This window comes from Rana temporaria, chromosome 3, assembly GCF_905171775.1.
Source record: "Rana temporaria chromosome 3, aRanTem1.1, whole genome shotgun sequence".
Classification (NCBI taxonomy): Eukaryota; Metazoa; Chordata; class Amphibia; order Anura; family Ranidae; genus Rana; species Rana temporaria.
In genome coordinates this window covers 464,305,820-464,327,622 of record NC_053491.1, presented here as the reverse complement: position 1 = coordinate 464,327,622, position 21,803 = coordinate 464,305,820, and the positions used below count along the sequence as shown (strand labels likewise).

The 21,803-nt window shown below is 42.4% G+C and overlaps 2 protein-coding genes across 2 annotated transcripts; both read right to left on the bottom strand.

Annotated features, from left to right (window-relative positions):
• Nucleotides 1–12,894: 12,894 nt before the first annotated feature.
• Nucleotides 12,895–19,166, bottom strand: LOC120930612 (vomeronasal type-2 receptor 26-like). Its single transcript, XM_040341787.1, has 4 exons — nt 19,155–19,166; nt 18,817–19,044; nt 15,410–15,533; nt 12,895–14,057 (listed from the first exon to the last, which is right to left on the bottom strand). Exons 1-4 carry the CDS (start codon nt 19,164–19,166, stop codon nt 13,147–13,149), a joined length of 1,275 nt encoding a protein of 424 aa, XP_040197721.1. The 3' UTR covers nt 12,895–13,146.
• Nucleotides 19,167–19,822: 656 nt separating this feature from the next.
• LOC120930611 (extracellular calcium-sensing receptor-like) lies at nt 19,823–20,756 on the bottom strand. Its single transcript, XM_040341786.1, has one exon. The coding sequence runs from the start codon at nt 20,576–20,578 to the stop codon at nt 19,823–19,825; it is 756 nt and encodes a 251-aa protein (XP_040197720.1). The 5' UTR covers nt 20,579–20,756.
• Between the last annotated feature and the right edge of the window lie 1,047 nt (nt 20,757–21,803).

Genomic DNA, 21,803 nt, shown 5'->3' with positions numbered 1-21,803 from the left:
CTCTTTTAAATAAATTTTGTGTTGTTTATACGGAATTATGCTATGTGCTCTCCAATTTTTTATTTTTCATACCTAACGTTTGGATATCTGATATGCCCCCCTTTGGGATTTGCTGTATACTACTGCTTGGCATGAACTCCTGAATTGTCTGTCTGAGGTTTTTATCAAGAATACCAGATTGTGAGACATCTTTCAGTGTATCATCTATACAAGTTTGATTGGCCTAGTGGGTATACGCCCTTCTGGGTCCAATCCATCCGGGAAGCCCTTTGTCATAAGTGGTGGTGGATCTCCTATTTTAAAAATCACCGTTGGATTTTGTTCACTTATTTAGTCACTGGACTTCTTTCTTTATTAATACATTATTTAGACGCTGGTTGGATATAATAAAATACTTACAAAAATGTGAGGGGTGTACTCACTTTTGTGAGATGCTGCATGTAATAAAAAATTGGTACCACATCTCACAAACACACTCATACTATTAAAACTCAAACGTCCACCTCTCTCACAATCTGGCTATAATAGTCAGTGACCATATTTTCCAACAAAATGGAAATTCATTACTTATAAAATCCAAATGGCATAAAGGATCCAATGGATATAGGATGTTCCAGCTCATAGATTGGATTTGCACATTTATAGCTGATCATCATGAATCATCCGCCATTATGAAGAGTATAGAATAGTTTGAAATTCAAACTTGATGTTAATGGGTCGAACTGACTCAATGAAAGATGTCAGTGTAAAACACAAAGGCCGCGTACACACAATCAGTCCAAACTGATGAAAACGGACTGAAGTTCAGTTTCATCGGTTAACCGATGAAGCTGACTGATGGTCTGATGTGCCTACACACCACCAGTTCAAAAACCGATCGAGTCCAACGCGGTGACGTAAAACACGACGTGCTGAAAAAAACGAAGTTCAATGCTTTCAAGCATGCGTCGACTTGATTCTGAGCATGCCCGGGTTTGGAACCGATGGTTTTCTGTACTAACCATCGGTTTTGACCTATCGGTTACCAGTCCATCAGTTCAATTTTAAAGCAAGTTCTTAATTTCTGGAACGAAGGATAACGGACTGATGGGGCCCACACACGGTCGGTTTGGACCGATGAAACTGAACTTCAGTCAGTTTTCATCAGTTTGGACTGATCGTGTGTACAGGGCCAAAGAGTTGCAGTGGTCTAGAGAGGGCCCCTTGTCAAAGCTTGATATAGTTATATAGTTACATAGTTAGTCAGGTTGAAAAAAGACACAAGTCCATCCAGTTCAACCACAAAAAAATAAACAAACAAAATAAAAAACACAGTACAATCCCATCAACCCAACTCCATACCCACAGTTGATATGGTGTAAGCCAACTGGCTAAGCTAAAACAACACATTTCATGCTTGTATAGTTCTGCCAGGAATTGTCAGGAAGCAGTGAACACTACACATATATTTAAAGTATAATTATTGGTGGACAACATTTGGTTGTTCATACACAATTGTTTATTTTTCCTCCATAGGACGCAGACTTGTTTGCACCATTTTCATATGTTGCTTCTGCCAGGATGCTGTAAATGTACTTGGCCAATCATAAGGACCTATACTTAACTAAAAGGAAAGACTTGTTCCACTAGTGGCTTCATACCTATTGTATTTATTTATTTATTTATTTAATGCTTCACTTAGCAATAATTTATTTCGTTATAAAAGTTACATAGACTTACAGCTTGCATTTGAGGTCCTCTGGCTTGCTGGTAAATGTGTTTTCAGTGTAGCTTCTGTCCACATGAACAGGGAAAGTTCCTCCAATCACCAGATCTCCTGGCTGCCTCAGGTACCCATAGATAGGAACAGCCGGCAAGTGGCAACCACGCATGGGTTCCAGACAGTCAAAGACATCCACAAAAACGACATAAAACACCCAAGTTTTACAGAACAGCAGGAAAATAGTACTGCACAACCCGGTCATGTCATTGTAGCTGAAAAACATCTCTACTCCGTAGGCCATGTAGCTGCCTTTTCAAAATGAAGTATGCTATACCTTCTGTTACCTGCTAGTAATGTGCATAGAAGAAAACTATTATATTTATTTTCTACAATGAAGCTCCAGATACTATATCCATCTGCAGACCTATTTATTTATAGATGGAAACCTTCAGCACAAGCAAAGACCTTAATGTTTTGGAGAAGACCTTCTTTAGTTAAATTGTAAATGTAAGGAGGTCTTAAGATATCAGTGTCAAACCCAACACAAGACTGTCTTTCTTTTATTAGTGTTACACATAAGGCATTCTGTCTCTGTCTTGGACAAGAGGAGTTGTTTTAGGTTTTTCCAGTGTAACATACAAGGGAAGATTTGGCAGTTCCACCAATATTACATGCAAGAGAAAACCTTAATCATTATATTGGCATTATATAGACGACCTTATGTATTAAAAAATACCAAATTGAATATAACAAGAGAAGCAATTGATTTCAATATTGTAATGTTTTGGCCTTCATTGGTCTCAAAACTAAAGATTATCTTAAGTTGTTCATTGTGAGAAAAAAGAAGAAAGTGGAGATGAAGACGTAGAAAGTGCTAAAACAAAGAATTGGACAACCAGACTTTTCATGGATAACAGACTTCCATGAATGTGATGTGAGCTGTCTACCTTAAATAAGCTTTAAAGTTTAAATGGTAGGCGCTTGTTTGAAGACTCTGATAGTTACTTTGATTGATGGAGAAATTAGCTCCGGGAGGATGGAGAGCACCAGTGACCCCCAAAATGAGGCACTTTTGTCTCTTGCTTTTTCAGATGCCAACAGCTATCAGGCAAGACTTCATTACAAGCAGGTATCACATACGCAATCACTTGCAAGTTGCATGGCAGCACCACAGCAAAGCGTAGCTGACAGGTATTTTATATACTTCAGGTAATTAGACTGAAGGGAATATAAGACTGAATCTGATTAAATGATGTAAATTGTTTTAAAATCTCCTAGGATATTATTACTATCAATACTTAATTATCTTTTTTCCCATAGCTGCCAGTATCAAAGGACATGTTGACATTTGGGTAACTTATGTAAAATTAATTATTATGTAGTAATAGTTCATGATGTTGTGTGGATAATAATGTATCAGACGCTTCTTATAATGTACAGTCGGTACAAACATTTTTTTCAAAGCCTAACTGTAACTATAGGCAAAAGAAATATAATGGCATGAATGATGCAGTCTTTCGGTAGCTTTAAAATGGAAAATGTGTTCTTCCAAATTCCCGCTGTAATGCCGCGTACACAATTTTTCGGCATGATTTTAAAAACGTCATTTAAAATGATCGTGTGTGGGCTTCACATCGTTTTTCGGCTTCTGAAAAACGAAAAAAAAAATTCGAACATGCTGCATTTTTTAATGTTGTTTTCAAAAATGTTGTTTTTCGGGTTGTAAAAAATGATCGTGTGTGGGCTAAAACAACATTTTAAACCCGCGCATGCTCAGAAGCAAGTTATGAGACGGGAGCGCTCGTTCAGGTAAAACTACCGTTCATAATGGAGTAAGCACATTCATCACGCTGAAACAGACAGAAAAGCGCGAATCGTCTTTTACTAACTCGGAATCAGCTAAAGCAGCCCAAAGGCGAAAAGAACTTCCCCTTCGTATTTTTGCATCACTATTGCATTGCCGGCACCCATGGTTTGGTTCCAGTGAGGAGGTTCTTTGAAGACTACTGAGCGGTTATTTTCTCTCTTCCCCTTTAGAGTGCTGTTGTATGTGTTGTGCGTCACCGCGCTTTTTTCATCATTTTTTAAAAACGATGGTGTGTGGGCAACGTCGTTTTTAATGATGAAGTTGAAAAACTACGTTTCTTTTCATGCCGAAAAATGATCGTGTGTACGCGGCATAAGAGATTTTTTCTTAACTTTTGATCCTGAAATGATATCTGTTATTTTCAATTTCCGGTAATAGGCCACGCTGTCCAACAAGGGTGAGGTGTTTCTGAAAAACTTGGTTTCCATGGACTGAACATACATGCTCAGCAGATTATTGCAACATTTTGAACACCCAGCAACAGACCTAGTAATAGAGGGATGCAGGATTATTAAAGCAGAGTTCCACCCAAAAATGGAACTTCCGCTTTTTGGAATCCTCTCCCCCTCCGTTGTCACATTTGTCACATTTCAGGGGGGAGGAGGGAGCAGATACCTGTGTAATCCAGATATTTGCTCCCACTTCCGGCATAGATCACCGCAGTGACCTACGCCTAACCCCCCCCCCCCCCCCCCGCTGTCTTCTGAGAGACACACGGGTCCTAGAAGACAGCAGGAACCAGTGGGATAAGTGTTCTTATAATAAAAGTCAGCAGCTGCAGTATTTGTATCTGCTGACTTTTAATAAAAAAAAATTGGCGGGATCTCTGCTTTAAAGACTGGGACACCCTAGTGTTTAATTGACGTAGTACTGGTTCACTTGGAACATGTTGCACACATATCCTCTGCTCTCCACCTTATGTATTGACTCTGTTTCCCTGGTCTCTGTTTCTTCTTTCCTTTATCTTTTCTTGGTGTTCCCTGACTTTCCAGGGGGGAACCTCTGCTTGGCAGACAAATTTACTCTTTCCTTCCCCACTTTCTCCCTGTGCAAGTCCATTGGTCATATGGAAGGAACTTACTCCAATGAACTTGTCCGCTGTCAGTAGAATTATGTGGGGAGGCTAGCTGTGATGATATGATTGACCTAAAAGAGAAATGTCCTTTTAATTGTATGCTGTATAGAAATAATCAGGTCTATTATGGGCAGTGGCAGCCCATCTATAAGGGGCGCAGGAGCGCTGCCCCCCTAATCCATGTGCCCAGCCCCTAATCTACATGCAGGGCGCTGGACGCCTGGATTCCAATGGGGATTTTTTTTATTTCTTAGAAGCACATGATTAGAGCCTAAGGCTCTAATTGGCTCAAAAAAAGGGTGGGTTCGGGGCGCAGAGCACTGCACTCTGAGCCCACCCAATTTTGTGACAATAGCGAATGAATATTCGCTGATGTCTTTCTGATTCTCCTCTCGGACAATCACGAAGTTGGTCCTGAGACCCATCACCCGGTTGGTGGAGAGGAGCAACTTTGCTATTGGTCACCGAGGAGGAGATGCAGGGAAAGCGGCGCCCGTCGCCTGGAGGAAGAGCTGACCCCGACAGAGATGGGGTAAGTGCGGGGCTGGTGACCGACCAGGGGGGGTGCCCGTGACCCGACCGAAAGGGGGTGGTGACTTGTGGATTGCCACCAGTCACACCAAAAATAAATACCTCAGTTTTTGCTCCCCCACATGTTTTTTTTTTACTGTAATTTTAATGTTTTATATGCCGTCTGATTGGATTTTTTATTCTTGTATGACTCCTTATTCTGAAAATCTGAAAATAAAGAATAAAAATAAAATATGCAAAAACGAAATGTTGGATAACGTTACAGAAGGTCCCAGCCTTGCCTGCTAAATGTCCAGATCAGCTGTCAGTCAACCAGCAAAGCCAAGAAGGGAGCTATTTACACAATTTTAGTATTTGAGCTTACATACACTTTAATTACCCAGGTATCTTTACCACTTCAAGACCGGACTGTTTTACCCCCTTCCAGTCCAGGCCATCTTTCAGTTTTCTGTGCTGTCACACTTTAAACGGCAATTTAAAGTCACATAACACTGTACCCAAATTAATTTTATATATATTTTTTTGGCCTACAGAGGGTTCTTTTGGTGGTATTCAATCGCCACTGTTTTTTTCTTTTTTTTATATACTGTATATAAAGGAAGTTTCTTTTATAAAATGTTGCAAAAAAAAAAAAAAATCTTTCTTCATAAATTTAGGCCAAAATGTATTCTGCTACATTTCTTTGTCCCGATGTTCTGGCTGCAGCAATAGGAGGAAGGAGATGGACAGCCGCACTCCGAAATAACTTTTCAAAAAAGTTGTCTTTTATTTTTCAAGCAGGAACATGCATAATCACCACAACCATAAACCAGGACAGCCGACTAGTTTCGCACTCTAGCTAGTGCTTATCTGCATGAGCCATGATTAAGCACTAGCAAGAGTGCGAAACTAGTCGGCTGTCCTGGTTTATGGTTGTGGTGATTATCCACTTCGTTACTGGCCCATAGTCAAATGACGTCCTGTTTTTAAAGATGGATATCTCAGTAACGGCAGCAGCTGCTGTCACAACTGAGGTATCCATCTTTAGTGCCGACGGTCCTGTACACGATAACGAATTCGCCGCGAGATCGCCGTTATCGGTGGCGGGAGAGGGCCCCCCCCCTCCCGCCGCTGTCCCGCGCCCTCCGCCGCTTAGCGGAGCCGTCGGTAGCGGCGGAGGGGATCGCGACCATCCGGCAGCTGAGCGGGGACGAGACTGAAGGAAAAATCTCCTTCGCCCGTCCCCCATAGCTCTGCTGGGCGGAAGTGACGTCAAAACGTCAGTCCCGCCCAGCCTCTTAAAGAGACATTTTTTTTTTTTGTCATTTGAAAAAATGACATTTCCAAATTTTTATTTTTTTTTGCATTTAAGCCCAAATATGAGATCTGAGGTCTTTTTGACCCCAGATCTCATATTTAAGAGGACCTGTCATGCTTTTTTCTATTACAAGGGATGTTTACATTCCTTGTAATAGGAATAAAAGTGATAATTTTTGAATTTTTTTTTATTTCAGTGTTAAAAATTGTAAAATAATTAAAAATAAATGCGAAAAGCAAAAAAAATTTTTTTTAAAGCGCCCCGTCCCGACGAGCTCGCGCGTAGAAGCGAACGTATACGCGAGTAGCGCCGACATATGAAAACGGTATTCAAACCACACAAGTGAGGTATCACCGCGATCGTTAGAGCGAGAGCAATAATTTTAGCCTTAGGCCTACTCTGTAACTCAAAAAATGCAGCCTGTAGAATTTTTTAAACGTCGCCTATCAAGATTTTTAAGGGTAAAAGTTTGACGCCATGCCACGAGCGGGCGCAATTTTTAAGCGTGACATGTTGGGTATCATTTTACTCGGCGTAACATTATCTTTCACAATATATAAAAAAATTGGGCCAAATTTATTGTTGTGTTATTTTTTAATTTAAAAAAGTGAATTTTTTCCAAAAAAAGTGCGCTTGTAAGACCGCTGCGCAAATACGGTGTGACAAAAAGTATTGCAATGACTGCCATTTTATTCTCTAGGGTGTTAGAAAAAAAAATATATATAATGTTTGGGGGTTTTAAGTAATATTCTAGCAAAAAAAACTGTTTTAGTCTCGTAAACACTGAATCTGAAAAACAGGCTCGGTAACGAAGTGGTTAAGCATGTTCCTGCTTGAAAAATAAAAGACAACTTTTTTGAAAAGTTATTTCGGAGTGCGGCTGTCCATCTCCTTCCTCCTATTGCTACTGCTACGTGCATTGCCAGCACCTTGGTAAGCCAACCGTCCCTGATTGTCTATAGGGCTCACCTTGAGCGGTGAAAATCTTCTTCTGATGTTCTGGCTGCCTTTTGAAGTTATTGAGGCCCTAAAATGTAAGGTTAGTACAAATAACCCCTTTGTGGAAGGTAGACAGTCTAAAGTATTTAGTAAGAGGCATGGTACGTTTTTTTAATTTTTTTTTGCAATAATCTTTTTTTCTTCACAACATTGTCGTTTTAACTCGTTTTTTCTCACACAGCATATGCATACAGTAAAACCTTGGTTTGAGAAATTTTTTATAAATTTTGACTTGATATACAAGCGGAGTCTTCCGCACCGCCATTGATGCCGTCCCTGTCACGAGCCTCGCTTTCCGCGGACCGTTTTCATCGGACATGTCCGCTGCCGGATTTTGGTCTGATGGCTGTACACACCATCAGACCAAAATCCCAGCGGAAAACAAACGCGATGACGTGTCGCGACGTGGCCGCGCCGCGACGATGACGCAGCGACGTGCGCGACCCTGGAAGGTCAATGCTTCCACGCATGCGTTGAATCACTTCGACGCATGCGAGGGATGGCGGCCGATCAGACGTGTCCGGTGAGTCTGTACAGACGCCCCACCACGTCCGACGGACAGGCTTCCAACAGACATGTTTCTTAGCATGCTAAGAAACATTTGTCCGCTGGAAAAAGTCCGCTCGGCCGGGAATCCGGTCCGGTCGGCTGTACACATGACCAAACATGTCTGCTGAAACTGGTCAGCGGACCAGTTTCAGCAGACATGTTCGGTCGTGTGTACGAGGCTTAGATGTGCCTCTTTTAATCATCAACCATGTGAGTTGCTAAATGTTGAACCTTCATTAAATGTAACCATATTGCTACACTTAGAGCCCTTTCACACTGTGCCACCCATAACATCGGCGGTAAAACGCTACTATTTTTACCACCTACAGTGTGTGGGGAGGTACTAGAGTCAACAGGGTGCTTCAGTTTAATACAGCAACACAAGTAAGACATGGAAAATGGTGGAATTTTCAAGGAGGGAGGGAGAAGATCGGGGCAGTGGAAGGGGGGTTGCATGCAGAGGTCAGAGCTGAAGAGGGGTGAAAGTGAGATGTGGATGGGGAATGCAGAGGTAAGCAGCTGCGGAAATCTGCACTCTGTATGCAGCGCACTCCTGAACTATGCACTGTGCATTATGGACAACTACAAACTCTGCACGTACTGTAGCACACCCTGGAACTCTGCACTCTGTGTGTAGTGCACCTCTGAACTTTGCACTGTGTGTAGTGCACCCCTGAACTCTGCATTCTGTAATTAATGCACTCCTGGTATTTAATGCCCCTTTAAGACCCTTGCACCGTTAGTGAAATTTGACCACGCCCACTATTTGATGTGGTTTGGAGGTACGTTTTTTTTAAATTGTTTGGCAATAATCTTTTTTTCTTCACAACATTGTCGTTTTAACAAGTTATTTCTCACACAGCATATGCATACAGTAAAACCTTGGTTTGAGAATAACTTGGTTTGAGAAATTTTTAATACATTTTGACTTGATATACAAGCAATGTCTTGATATAAGAGTATCGTCATGTCACAACTGAGCATAAAATAGAAGAGAGGCGTCTCTAATGCCCTGTACACACGATCAGTTTTTCAGTTCATGCACCTATTTTCTGAGAAAAAAAGCCCTGCTTTCTAGGGACAAAAATGTTGCATCTAATTTCCTACAAAGGCCAGGCATAGGTAGGGGCAGTGGCCATTCATTTGTATTGGTAATATACTGGTCATGCAATGCACTGACACCTTTGCTGCCATAGTGCTATATGTTGGATGTTCGGTGTGCCCCTGCGCCTTAAAGAAGCGATGGGCCCCCTCTGGCTCAACTGCCCTCAGCCTATCCATTAAAAGGCTTTTGCTTCCACTGTGGAGACTCTTAGAAGTTAGAGCTCGGAACTACAGGCAGTGACGGCCCCTAATCTGCATGCAGGGCGCCGGATGCATGGATTTCAATGGGGGGTGTTTTTTTTTTAAGCACGTGATTAGAGCCAGAAGCATTGATAGGCTTCAAAAAAGGGTGGACAGAGCACCCAGTTGTGTGACAATAGCAACTGAATATTTGCTATTGTCACACTGATCCTCCTCCTGACCAATCAGGAAGCGGGATATGAGACCTGTGGCTAAAAGGACAGACGATCCTATTGGACGCCTAGGAGGAGGAGAAAGGAGACGCATAGCGGAAGCCACCATGATGCAGAGGAGGAGGAGACACAATGTAATCCGCCACCCATAGGAACACTGCCCGCCCGTGACCTAGATGCCTAGATGGGGTAAGTGCGGGGCTGACCGACTGACAGCAGGGGGGTGGTTGTTAGCCGCCCCCCCACAAAAAAAAGAAAAACACCAGCCGCCACTGACTACAGGTAACAGGGTGACTTGATGGACCTGTAGCTTACACTTGTATTTGTAAATGTGAGCAGACTAAACCCCTGTTTTTAACGCATACTTTTTTTTTTTTTCTTTACTTAATTCATACATGAATATGCCTAATCAGCATCTGTTGCATTTCAATTGACATACATTATACAACATTTTTACATTCCTATAATATTCCAATGTACGTCTCTATGGGCCAGATCCACAAAAACCTGGCGTAACTTAAAAAATCCCATTTAAGTTACACTGCCTTAAAGTTTCTAAAGTGCCCGATCCACAAAGCACTTATCTAGAAATTTCAGGCTGTGTAACTAAAATTCCGCCGGCGCAAGGCGTTCCTATTCAAATGGGGCGAGTCCCATTTAAATGAGGCGCGCTCCCGCGCCGGCCGTACTGCGCATGCGCGAAGTTACGTTATGCCGAGTTTTGAGGATCGCGACGGCTTAAAAAAGTTGCGTCGGGAAAAAAAAAAAAAAATGACAGCGTCGCTCGGCATGCATTCCTGAGGGAGAACTCCATGCCAATTTTCAAAGAAAAAAGAGTGGAGAGTGGAAGAAGAAGCCCCCCCTGCTAATAGAGCTAATAAAGAAGACAGGGGGGGCATCCGGAGCAGAATAATAAATTATTTTAAAAAGCCTTGTGTTGTGTGTTTACTAACTTTAACTTTTTGCCTACAGGTGAATGGATAGGGGTACGATGTACCCCATATCCATTCACTTAGGGTGGGGGGCCGGTATCTGGGGGCCCCCTTATTTGAGGGGACTCCCAGATTCCTATAAGCACCCCGCCCGCAGACCCCGACAACCAACGGCAAGGGTTGTCGGGAAGAGGTCCTGTCCTCATCAACATGGGGACAGGGTGCTCTGAGGTGGGGGGGCCCGCAGTGCGCCCCCCTGCCCCAGAGCACCCAACCCCCCCATGTTGAGGGCATGCGGCCTGGCACGGCTCAGGAGGGGGGGGGCGCTCGCTCGTCCCCACTCCCTTCCTGACCGGCCGGGTAGCGTGCTTTGGATACGGGTCTGGTATGGATTGTAGGGGGACCCCCTACGTCAATTTTTTGGCCTAGGGGGGTCCCCTTACAACCCATACCAGACCTAAGGGCCTGGTATGCTCCTGGGGGGGAACCCATGCCGGTTTTGTTTTTACAAATTGCCGTGGAGTTCTCCCTCGGGAATTCATACCAAATGCCGTCGCTGGAATGGGCTTTTACATGGTGTGACTAGTTTACACTTTGTAACATCAGCCCTAGTTTTACACTTACGGCGAAAAAACGAAGCTGGAAAGCTTTGTGGATCGCCTTAAGTGCTAATTTGCATACTAGAAATGGCATTTCGACTCGAAATGCCCCCAGCGGCGGATGCGGTACATCCTAAGATTCGGCAGTGTAATTCAATTACACATGCCGGATCTTCTGCCTAACTTTGGAAAAAGCCTTTTGAGGATCGTTTCCAAAGTTAGACACAGACTGAACAGCAGTTAAGTCTGCGTATCTCTTTTGAGGATCTGGCCCTATATTTTTATATCCCCCCACCCCCTGTCCTCTGCATTCTACATAGAGAATCTATCCATCATCAGTTTTGGTGGTGCAACACTCGCATCTCTCAACCAGGAATACCAAATCTCCTCAAATTTACCCTCTGCTTTCCTTCGTTTAAAGGCCAGGTGTTCTCTGCCCAACAGGGAGTTGACATATGCAATCCATTGCTTCCCTGTGGGGACCCCGGGGGCCATCCAGTACCGTGCAATGAGTTTTCTTGCCAAATACAACAGTCTTGTTACCATATAGTACTTTCCTTTTGTATACTCTCTAGGATTAATGGCCCCTAACAAGTAAACTAGGGGATCCAATGGGACTGGTACCTGTGCCACTCTAGTGACACACTGTGATACTTCCTCCCAGTACCTGTGAAGCTTTGGGCATCTCCAAATCAAGTGTATAAAGTCCCCCCGCTGAACCTTACACTTTGGGCACACAGGGGTGTCCCTTCTTCCCCATCTATGTAGTTGTGTCGCTGTTCTGCACCTCCTGCAGGGTGCCCTCGGGTCCCGACCCTGGGATTGCCCACCACTGAAGCATCCAATATCTCTCCCTGTTGGCTGCATATAACAGCAATAGACTTCAGAGCTGAGGGAAACTGCCACTAGGTTCCTCCATGGCTTTGATGTGTCACATAACAGAAGACGGGGGAGACCCTGGGAGTAAGAACTAGACATGTGCATTCGTTTTCGTCCGAATTTCAGGTATTTTCGTTATCGGTTTAACAAACGATAACGAAAGCACAGAAAATGAAAACCGAAAGATCCGACATAAACAAATGCTTTATTTTCGTTTTCGTTGCGGTCGAATGTGCCTAACCTTAACTCTATTAGTCCAATATTATTCTACATAAAGAGAAAAGATTCGACATAGAGAGAAAAGATTCGACATTATAGAGACATGAAGAAGATTCGACATAGAGAGACATGAAGATTTGACATAGAGAGACATGAAGATTCGACATAGAGAGACATGAAGAGTCTAATTTTTTTTTTCTTAGAACATTCGACAGACACCATAAGACTTCAAGATTCGACCTTAATTTGGATTTTCGGACGAATGCATTTTTTGAACGAAAAACAAAATAAATAAAAAGCGAATTTCGGGAGTAACTAAATAAATTTATTTTTCGGACGAAAACAAAATTACGAAACAAAATATTTCAGTGTGCACATGTCTAGTAAGAACATCCCTCACCCACTGTATCTGAGGTCTGTAAGTTCAGGGATCGAAGGGGGCAAAATGACTCTGGGTCAAATTATCATGGACAGAAAGGAATAATTGTAGGGGATGGCACTAGAGAGGATATGAGTGCTAAAGTCAGCTCAGTTTTTTTTGCAGTAGACACCACTTGGGGTACCATTCTTTTACAATTGTCTTGGACATGGGATTTAAAATATAACAAAGGATCTAAACCTTCCATGCTCAGCTGGGTATTATTTTTTTTTTTTTTGCAGCAATGATAAATAAATAAATAAATCAAAATGTATTACCTTTTGTTTTGTAAGTAAAAGTGTAAAAATCATTTAGGCTGTAGTCTCATTAATATTAAAATGTATTTTAAATATAAAATATTAGGTACCATTTGTATAGAACACACAGAAACAAAATTCATGAACTAGATAATGCCCAATAATACGGTCATTTAATACATAAAATATTTTTTTTTTACATTTCATCTGAAGCTACAGAATTGTACAAATGTCCAGAGAGAGTGATCATTTGATATATTTTAGTTTTAGGTAAACCACTCATTTCATGAACTGTTATCTACATTCTATTTCTGGCCTCTGTCTTTCCCCATGAGATGTTCTTTGGAGTTCATCTGTGGTCGAAACAGGATGATGAAACATTTAGGAAAAAACATACAGACCACGAGAGCCCAGCTTGATGACTGGATTGCAAAGATTTCCATGGCTACAGTATACTTTCCTTTTGAGCTGAGAGAGGCCGGGATGTAGGAAATCCAAACACTTAAGAAGGCTAACATGCTGAAGGTGATAAACTTGGCCTCGTTGAAGTTATCGGGTAGTCTTCTGGCCAAGAATGCAACAAAAAAACTGATGGAAGCCAAGAGGCCAAGATATCCCAGCATGCTCCAAAAGGCAATGGGTGAGTTCTCATGGCATTCAACAACAATGATTTCAGGTTGTGTTTCTGTGTTATTTTGAGGGAACGGTGGAGCAGCCACCACCCAACTACTGCATAAAATAAACTGTAGAAGTGAACCGGTGACAATGACCATATAAGACACATAAGGACTGGTCCATCTCTTCAGGTTGCTTCCTGGTTTGGTGGCCATAAAGGCACACACTACCATTATAGTTTTGGCCAAGATACAGGAGACACAGAGAGCAAAGGCCATACCGAAGGCAGCCTGCCGCAGAAGGCACTTCTCAGGCTCAGGATAACCAATGAAAGTCAAAGAACAGAGAAAACAGAGAGAAAGCGACAATAAAAGAATACAACTCACAGAGTAATTATTGGCTCTGACAATTGGTGTGGTCTTGTAGCGAAGGAAAAGTTTAAAAATGGAAATTGGGATCATGGAAGATGAAAGGCTTGTAGACATTAAGGTCATTCCCAAGGGCTCACTGTATGAAAGATACTCAATGGGTTTTGGAACACATTGATCTTTTTCCGTATTCGGCCACATATCCCATGGACACTTGGAACAATCTATGGCATCTGAAGATGGAGAGTAATTATAAATGTGCTGTCAGAACAAGTCAGTGCTTAAACATATTACATGCACCTGTCATTTCAGGCAGACATCCTATAGTTATTGTCAAATAAAAAAAATCCAAGAAGTGAGAAGGACCAATAGCATTGCCTTCCCTCTCACCTCCTGGCCTATTAAAAATTGCACAACAGGCCATGTGACTCACGGTCACCTTATAGCAGCTGATCCACAAGTGACTGTTGACATATTTATTTAAATTCACAATGGTGTCTGATGTCAACAGTGCATGTATTGAGATGCATGTATCATAAACTCTGCCCTGCCCCTCACCTAGCTGCTGCTCTCTTTAATTCTCCCCAGGTCCTCCACCAGTCACTGATAAACTGCACAATGTTCTCAAACATTCACAGTGGCTGCTACTAGGATCTTGGCTGGTCTCACACAAAAATGGCAGTGACATTCCTTTTGAGAGATGGTGCTGTTTTGTGGGAGATCGATTTTGTTAAGCCAAGAGCCTAGAAGTGACCACTGCAATTGTATGACAGCATTGTGCAGGAGGCCGGCGACCAGCAATATGACGGAATTCCACTCAAGCTTGGCATGCATACACGCGGTCACACAAAAGTTTTCTGAACTTTCGACCGTCAAGAACGCAGTGACGTACAACACTACGACGAGCCGAGAAAATGAAGTTAAATGCTTCCGAGCATGTGTCAAATTGTTTCCAAGCATGTGTCGGAATTTTCCGCATCGGAATTGCTACAGACGATTGGATTTTTTTCCGTCCGAAAATTTGAGAACCAGCTCTCAAATTTTTGTTGCCGGAAATTCTGACAGGAAAAGTCAGATGGAGCATAACACACGGTCGGAATTTCCGACCAAATGCTCTCTTTAAACTTTTCTTGTCAGAAATTCAGACCGTGTGTATGGGGCATTAGTCACTGTCTGGATACTGAGGAGATTTCCAGTTGAGGAGCTATCCTATACTTTCTTTCATAAGATACAAAACGGGAAGTGAATTGAAAAGAATGGAGGAAAAAAATCTACTGACAGTTCTTAATGGAACAACTGTCCCTAATGGAATATACCATCACTGACTGTTCCAGCCATAAAGCTTTTTGATTCCCACTCACTTTCTATATGGTGACAATGGTCCCTGAGGAAAAACAGTGAGACCACATCTCTAGGCATAGGGAACTAGACATCAAAAAGCCTTACAAATATTTGAATACTCTTTCAATTTATCCAAGAGAAAACTATATTTTGACAGGGGTTGCGTTTTAAAACCAAAGAAAGTAAAAGACATTTATATGTGCCTTCTCTGCGACTTCACTGCTATTGTCATAAATCGTCTTACCTGTGCTATTAGAGATCTCTCCTTGTGCACAAGAGACACATTCAAAGCAGCATATAGGCTCCCCTCTAAGGTGTGCCTTCCTGAACCCTGGCAAGCAGCTAATGCTACAAATAGAGATGGGGACCTGGGAAGAAGTTAAGAATGGATTAAAATGTATTGTGGTACAAGGGTATATGAAGAACATGTTAGAACATGATGGAAACTTGTTGCACAATTCTAACCATAGTCATAAGCACACTAAGATGTTTGAGGGGTTGATAGCTCAAGTGTAGAGCCAACCAGTGAGTTCAGTCCATGCCAGATATGGTATTTAGGGCTTTTTGGCCCACTTTTGTTTAACACTTTACCTTCGGAAATGTTTGACCCCCTTCATGACCAGGGCATTTTTTTGCTATGCAGGACTGAGCTAAATATAAGCTGAGTTCCACCCCACACTGGAACTTCCGCTCATCGGATTCCTCCCCTCACAATTGGCACCTTTCGGTGGGAGGGGGACAGGCTACCTGTCTTTTACAGGTATCCTTTCCCACTTCCGGGAGTCTGGGCTGCGGCCCGTGACGTCAGCGTGGGGCTGCCTCCTCCTCCCTCCCCTGGCCGCTGGGCCAGTAGGAGAGAGGAGCGGGCATCGCGCATGTGCATTAGGGTTCTTGGCGTAAAGCCGAAAGGCTATACTGCCAGGTACCCTTACCCACAATGGTGGCGGCAGCACTCGACAGCTGATGGAAACATCAGCTGCGGGTGCCGACATCGCTGGACTCCAGGACAGGAAGTGTCCATTTATTAAAAGCCAGCAGCTGTAGTATGTGTAGCTGCTGTTTTTTTTTTGGGCGGAACACCGCTTTAACTGGTAATTGCTCGGTCATGCAACTGTACCCAAATGAAATGTATATGATTTTTTTTCTCACACAAATAGAGCTTTATTTGGTGTTATTTATTCACCAATGGGGTTTTTTTTTTTCGAGAAAAAATACCAAAAACTTTGAAAATAGAAAACATGTTTTTTTACATACACTTAGCAGAGTAGTTCAGTGTTACTAGAGAGACACTGTACTACTCTGAAGAGTGACCGGGGATTATTTTTTTTTAACACTATGACTGTTTTTTACAGTGATGATCACTGTAACGGCAATTGTTTGAACTGTCATGAATTGCTTTTATTCATAACTTATTGTTTACTAATAATTGTAATGCTGTGATTGATCGTAGCTATCACATGGTACAGGGTTCTGGGTGCTGTGATTGGCCCTTATATTATGTGATTACTAGTGATCAATCATAGACCACACACAGAAGTAAACAATGATGTCATGAATGGACTCCATTCATAACTGTTGTTTACTAGGCATCATGTGATCGTACAGCGATCACATGGTAGCAGGGCTGCTCACAGTAGGCCGATACTGTGCAATCCCTTTGGTCTGTGTGCATTTGCGGGGCGAAGTACAGGTATGTCGCTGTGCCTACTCAAGCCACCGGCCAGTAAAATTACTGTTGGCTGCTCGGCAAGTGGTTAAGAAAGAAAGGAAAGTCCAACAAAACAAACGGTTACCCTTGGAAGGGTTCCAAACATCACTACAACATATGAAAATAAACTCCTGTAACATTCTCCTAGTTTGCTGGGATGTTAGATACATTTTGTTCTTTTTGGCTCCTCTGTAATCAGTGGAACATATGTTGATTGTTTTGGGCTGTTCTGAGTCTCACAGGCTGCAAGTTTTATTGCTCTCCCCTGGTTTCTAGAGACTTCTGGAACATAGGAGGTTAAGCGAAGCAAATGGACAACTTAAATAATTTATTGTACTTCAGCCCATTAGGTGGCTGAATAGCACACAAATAGTCTGAAACTTGGAGCAGTGGTGAGAGAGTCCTGGGTCTAATCTTGCAGGAGAAGTCCCCAGCCTGAGGGGCTCTACCCCTCTGATCAGAAAGCTGGAGTTTGCTGTATGTTCATTGAGGAGATGTGGCATAGCTGGGGGCCCAACTTCTAGTAATCCTTCTCTGAATCTAATCAGAGGAAGCTTCAGGTAAGGATCTTGTCTGGAGAGCTCACTGAAGAGTACCCGGTGGAAGTTAGAAAGGGTCTGACTGTCCTGTGGTATTGTGGACATTAACCTCTCCCTCACTCAAGACTATCCGGTGGATACTGGCAGGGGGCATCCAGGGATCCTGTAACATTGTGAGTACTGAATTGAGCTCAGGATCCTAATGACTGTACTGTTGTGTGGGCGGGCTACTCGCTCTGCACGTGGGGGTACCTTTCTTTGTGAACATGTTCACAGATGCCCGGGACCAAGTTAGGGGCTGCGGTCATGTGAAAGTCAAACATTAAGGCAGTTCCCCGACTTAGAGATGAGCTGTGTCACTGTGTGCAGCAGAAAAAATACAGAGTTCCTCTGAAAGCACTGTCCTGTGTCACTACACACCCTAGTTTAATGTATGTTGCAATTAGGAAGGATGCTGGTGAGCCCAAGGCCTCTTCAAAAGTCCAGCATACCTCTGTTACCTAAGGCTACCTGCGTGGTGCACATAGCATGGACCTCATGTGTGCACTTATTAACTCCTTCACTCTCCTACAATGTGACCAGGTCATGGATTTCCCTAAGGCAGGTTTGGTTCCGTTTGCTACTGGAAACCAACCGCAAAGGAGGGAGTCAAAACATCAACCCCCTCGCTACTGGAGGACCCATCACCTATGCTGGTTACCATGCTTCATGACTGGCTGCAATGTACCTTGTTCTATGAATACCCATAGCAACTGCATTACTTTTCCTGATTGTCTTGCCGAGTAGACATTTTTAGTAGTGGAGCTTCATACCCCACTCCACTGTGTGCAGTAGTCCATGGCTGGTGTTCTTTCCAGTGTTGGCTGATCTCCAGATCCCCAGTGCCTCTGACGGACTGCAAAGCACAGCAGTTCTCCTCTACAGAAGTCACGGCATGTCCTGCTAGTGCAGGTGAACCAAAGATCCCATAACCCAGCCTTCCCCCAAATTTCTACCACCGGTGGGTAGGCTGGATTAAAAAACCCAAGAAACCACAGCACTCACATTAACTATCTCCCCCCCAGCCTGGGCCAGCTACTAACTAAAACCAGCATACCTACAATAGGGAACCTGTCTACAGATGGAACCCAAAAATTATGCTATGCCCTTGGTTATAATAGGTGTGCACAGCTTAGCCGGCTGAACTCTGCCTCGACCTAGACTCAGGATTAGAGACTTCTTCCCACCCAAAGCTCTTCAATGCCTCCAAGCTCCAGACCCTGTGCCTGGAATTACAAAAACCCAGGAATAGTAAAAACGTCGTTTTTGAACTATGGTTAGACTTACAGTACATAAACTGCAGCTTTGATCACTTTTGTAATATTATAGTTACAAACAGATTTAACATTAGATGTATGGATTTACCTCCTGTCTGCCATTTGGCCACTGCATTGAACTTGTATTTATGGAAAAAGTTTTTCCAGATGAGGCAACACTGTCATAGTTTCCAACCTTTATCTGGACCATGGCACCCTGTTGGTTCTTCTGCCAATTCACAACATCATACACAGCTGGTGGATCCCCATTTTCATCAAAGAACACTTCTCTCTTGTCACTTAGTTCAACCCGTACTTTCTTGAAGTAGTGCAAAAGCTGTAAAGATAGCAACAACCCAAATTTATAAATGTGGCTCAAATTAGTCAAACCAAAGGAAGACCACTAGGGGTTAATTTGGGATCCATTGTTAGCAAGAATGAACAAACTTCCAGGTACATCACAATACAAACACAAAAAAAACTGTATTATGAATGAGCAAATGGAGAGGGTTCGGGTTTTAATATTTGCTATACTATTTGTTACGTAATAAAATAAAAACATTATTTTCTCTTGTAACCTGTTGATCAAAGCATCCCTTGGCCTCCTTTGGGCAAATAGTCAATTTGTATTTCTACTGAAAGCTTGTTAAAAAAATTATTTATCGTAGAAATAAAAATCACTGAATGAATGAAAAACGGAATCAGTTTCAAAGAGTGAAATTAATGGTGTATATTAAACCTGTCCCCGTTCTTTAGAAACTGCCATAGGCTCTCCAAGGAGTGGAGCCAGATTTCATGACCGCTATGATATACGTTTGCAGACTTAACAAGGCCAGAAAAGGTTTATTAGCCACTAGCAAGCTTTTTGCTGACATGCCGAGTCACTGGGTCCAAGATCTTGGTGCTCATAGATCATGTGTCAGCTATCAAGCTTTAGGGCTTTAGATATTCTACTGTATGTATTGCATTTGATAATTAGTGTTAGGGATTTATTAAGGGTTAAATTAATGTCAAGGGATATGGGTTAAAGTCTTCCCACTTTAGCTCCTAAATTGAATAATTCATTATTTAGCCCCTAAATTTGCATGGATTGTTTATGTATTGTCAAACTCACACTAAAAAAAAACAAAAAACATTTTTGGACAGCCTTTTACCTGCCATGCTTTAAATTTCCCAATATCTGCACACTTTCCCTTTGAAAATGATCCTTCCTCATCATTGCAAAACATAAGGTCCTCAAGAGCTTGAGCTATAACATAGACAGCAGTGTAAATATTGTAAGATGCTCTCAGGCTTGACACATCGTTATAAAGATTATGGATGCTATTAAGTTCCTCATCTCCAGTACATACATTTAATGCATTCCTTGATCCATTAATCATCTTTTGGTCAGGTAACGTGCATCCAAAAGCTTCTTCCCAGAAAATGTTGGCCCAAGAGGCACCTGGAGTATTGTATGGGTCAATGTTGTTAAGATAGGTTTGGAAGCCTGGGATCTTTGAGCTGCGAAATGCAAAACCAATTGTTCCCAACAAGATGGAAGAATACTTCTCTATTGAGAGTACGTTTGTAATAGACCAAGCTTCGCTAGCTACAAAGACTTTCCCAGTTGTGTTAAGTTTCAAAAGTTCATCAAATAAAGGAATAAGATAGACATCTGTAGAGAAAACCACCACAACATTAGCTGTTGAGGTCTTGATTATTTTGGCAATCTTAGGGATGTCTCTGTAGGTGGTCTGCATATACTCTGTGAATGCCACACAAGCTCCAGATTTTGCAATTTCTTGCTTAATGATCTTAATGCCCTCTTGGCCATAATCATTGTCAGCAGCAACAAGACCTATCCATGTCCATCCAAAATGTGTGACCATCTGTGCCAGTCCCTGAGATTGAAAAGCATCACTTGGAACTGTCCTGAAGAAGGAAGGGAACTTTGCCCTGTTGCTTAGAAGAGAACTGGTTGAAAAAAAGCTTATCTGTTGAGTAAAAATTTGCAAGCAAATTATGGTCAGGTTTTGTATTATTGCTATTGAGGAAAATAGAGAACATGTAAAATGTGGTCATGGTGGAGATACAGGAGAGACCAACTTATGGTGTAATAAATTTATGTTGAAAAAATATTTCCGATTGAGAAAAAAATTGTTCTCAAATTTAAGGCTGTGTTGTGCGTGTTATGGCTGGCAATCTGGATCTTCTGTGGGCGGAGAATACATATTTCTCTACTGTAATGGACTTTAAGGCCACCTACCCCAAGATTGTGCCAAGCAGAAGCATGTTGTATAGCAACAGAAGGAATGGGGCATTAAGGTCCAGTATGACTCTTTGAAAAGTATTGGATTACAGAATCCTGTGAGCTCTTATTGGTATCACTTGGGAACTATTTGCCAGAGCTACTGTACCTGTAGTAACAATCTTGATTCTACTCCCAGGCCAACTAGTATGCTTGTGGAAAAACCAGCCACGTAGCCTCGAGGATACTGTATTTGTCTCACTATTGGAACAATGCATTCAGTGGCAGGCACAGGCAGTATCATGGCTACTTTTTTTTATTTCTAAAACGTTTTGTCCAAAGAGCAATATTGTCTATAGAGCTACAACCTGCCAGACACAGGGTTTGTCTCCAAGTCCAAAGCATTCCTCAGTCCATGGTATGGGGCCTAATCCTAGAGGCACTGAGATAAAGCCTATATCATAGAAAAATGCATTAGTGGAGGAACCTGTTTCCAGTGGGATGTTGCTCTTTTTATTCATAAAAGTAAAAAAAAGAAGAAGTAAGTAGCGGTGAGACAGACTGTGTCTCTACATTGATGCAGAGTCAGAGATAGTGATTTCAGAGTTACATACTAATAATTTGGCCATTTCTTGATCATACATCACGGGACACAGAGCCTTAATTACTTTATGGGTTATGTAGTCACCACAGGTGATTGGACACTGGTTAACCCAATTAAAATTGAGTCCCTCCCAAATGGAGAGTGCCTCAGTTTTTGTCACCAGTGTTTAAGGTGGTTGGTCATGTTCAACACGTGCTAAGGAGAAAAATGCTCTTTTAGTGGTCTGGCTGCGGAGACCTAGGAGCTATAACCGGATCCATTC

What these genes read in the sequence shown, in the direction of transcription:
- LOC120930612 (XM_040341787.1), bottom strand. An exon ending in GGCCAAATGGCAGACAGGAG is followed by an intron (nt 15,534 to 18,816) that starts GTAAATCCATAC and finishes ACTTCTTCCCAG; the next exon opens with GTCCCCATCTCTATTTGTAG. An exon ending in AGAGATCTCTAATAGCACAG is followed by an intron (nt 14,058 to 15,409) that starts GTAAGACGATTT and finishes CTCCATCTTCAG; the next exon opens with ATGCCATAGATTGTTCCAAG.
- LOC120930611 (XM_040341786.1), bottom strand. Translation starts at nt 20,578, where the DNA reads ATGGTCACACATTTTGGATGGACATGGATAGGTCTTGTTGCTGCTGAC.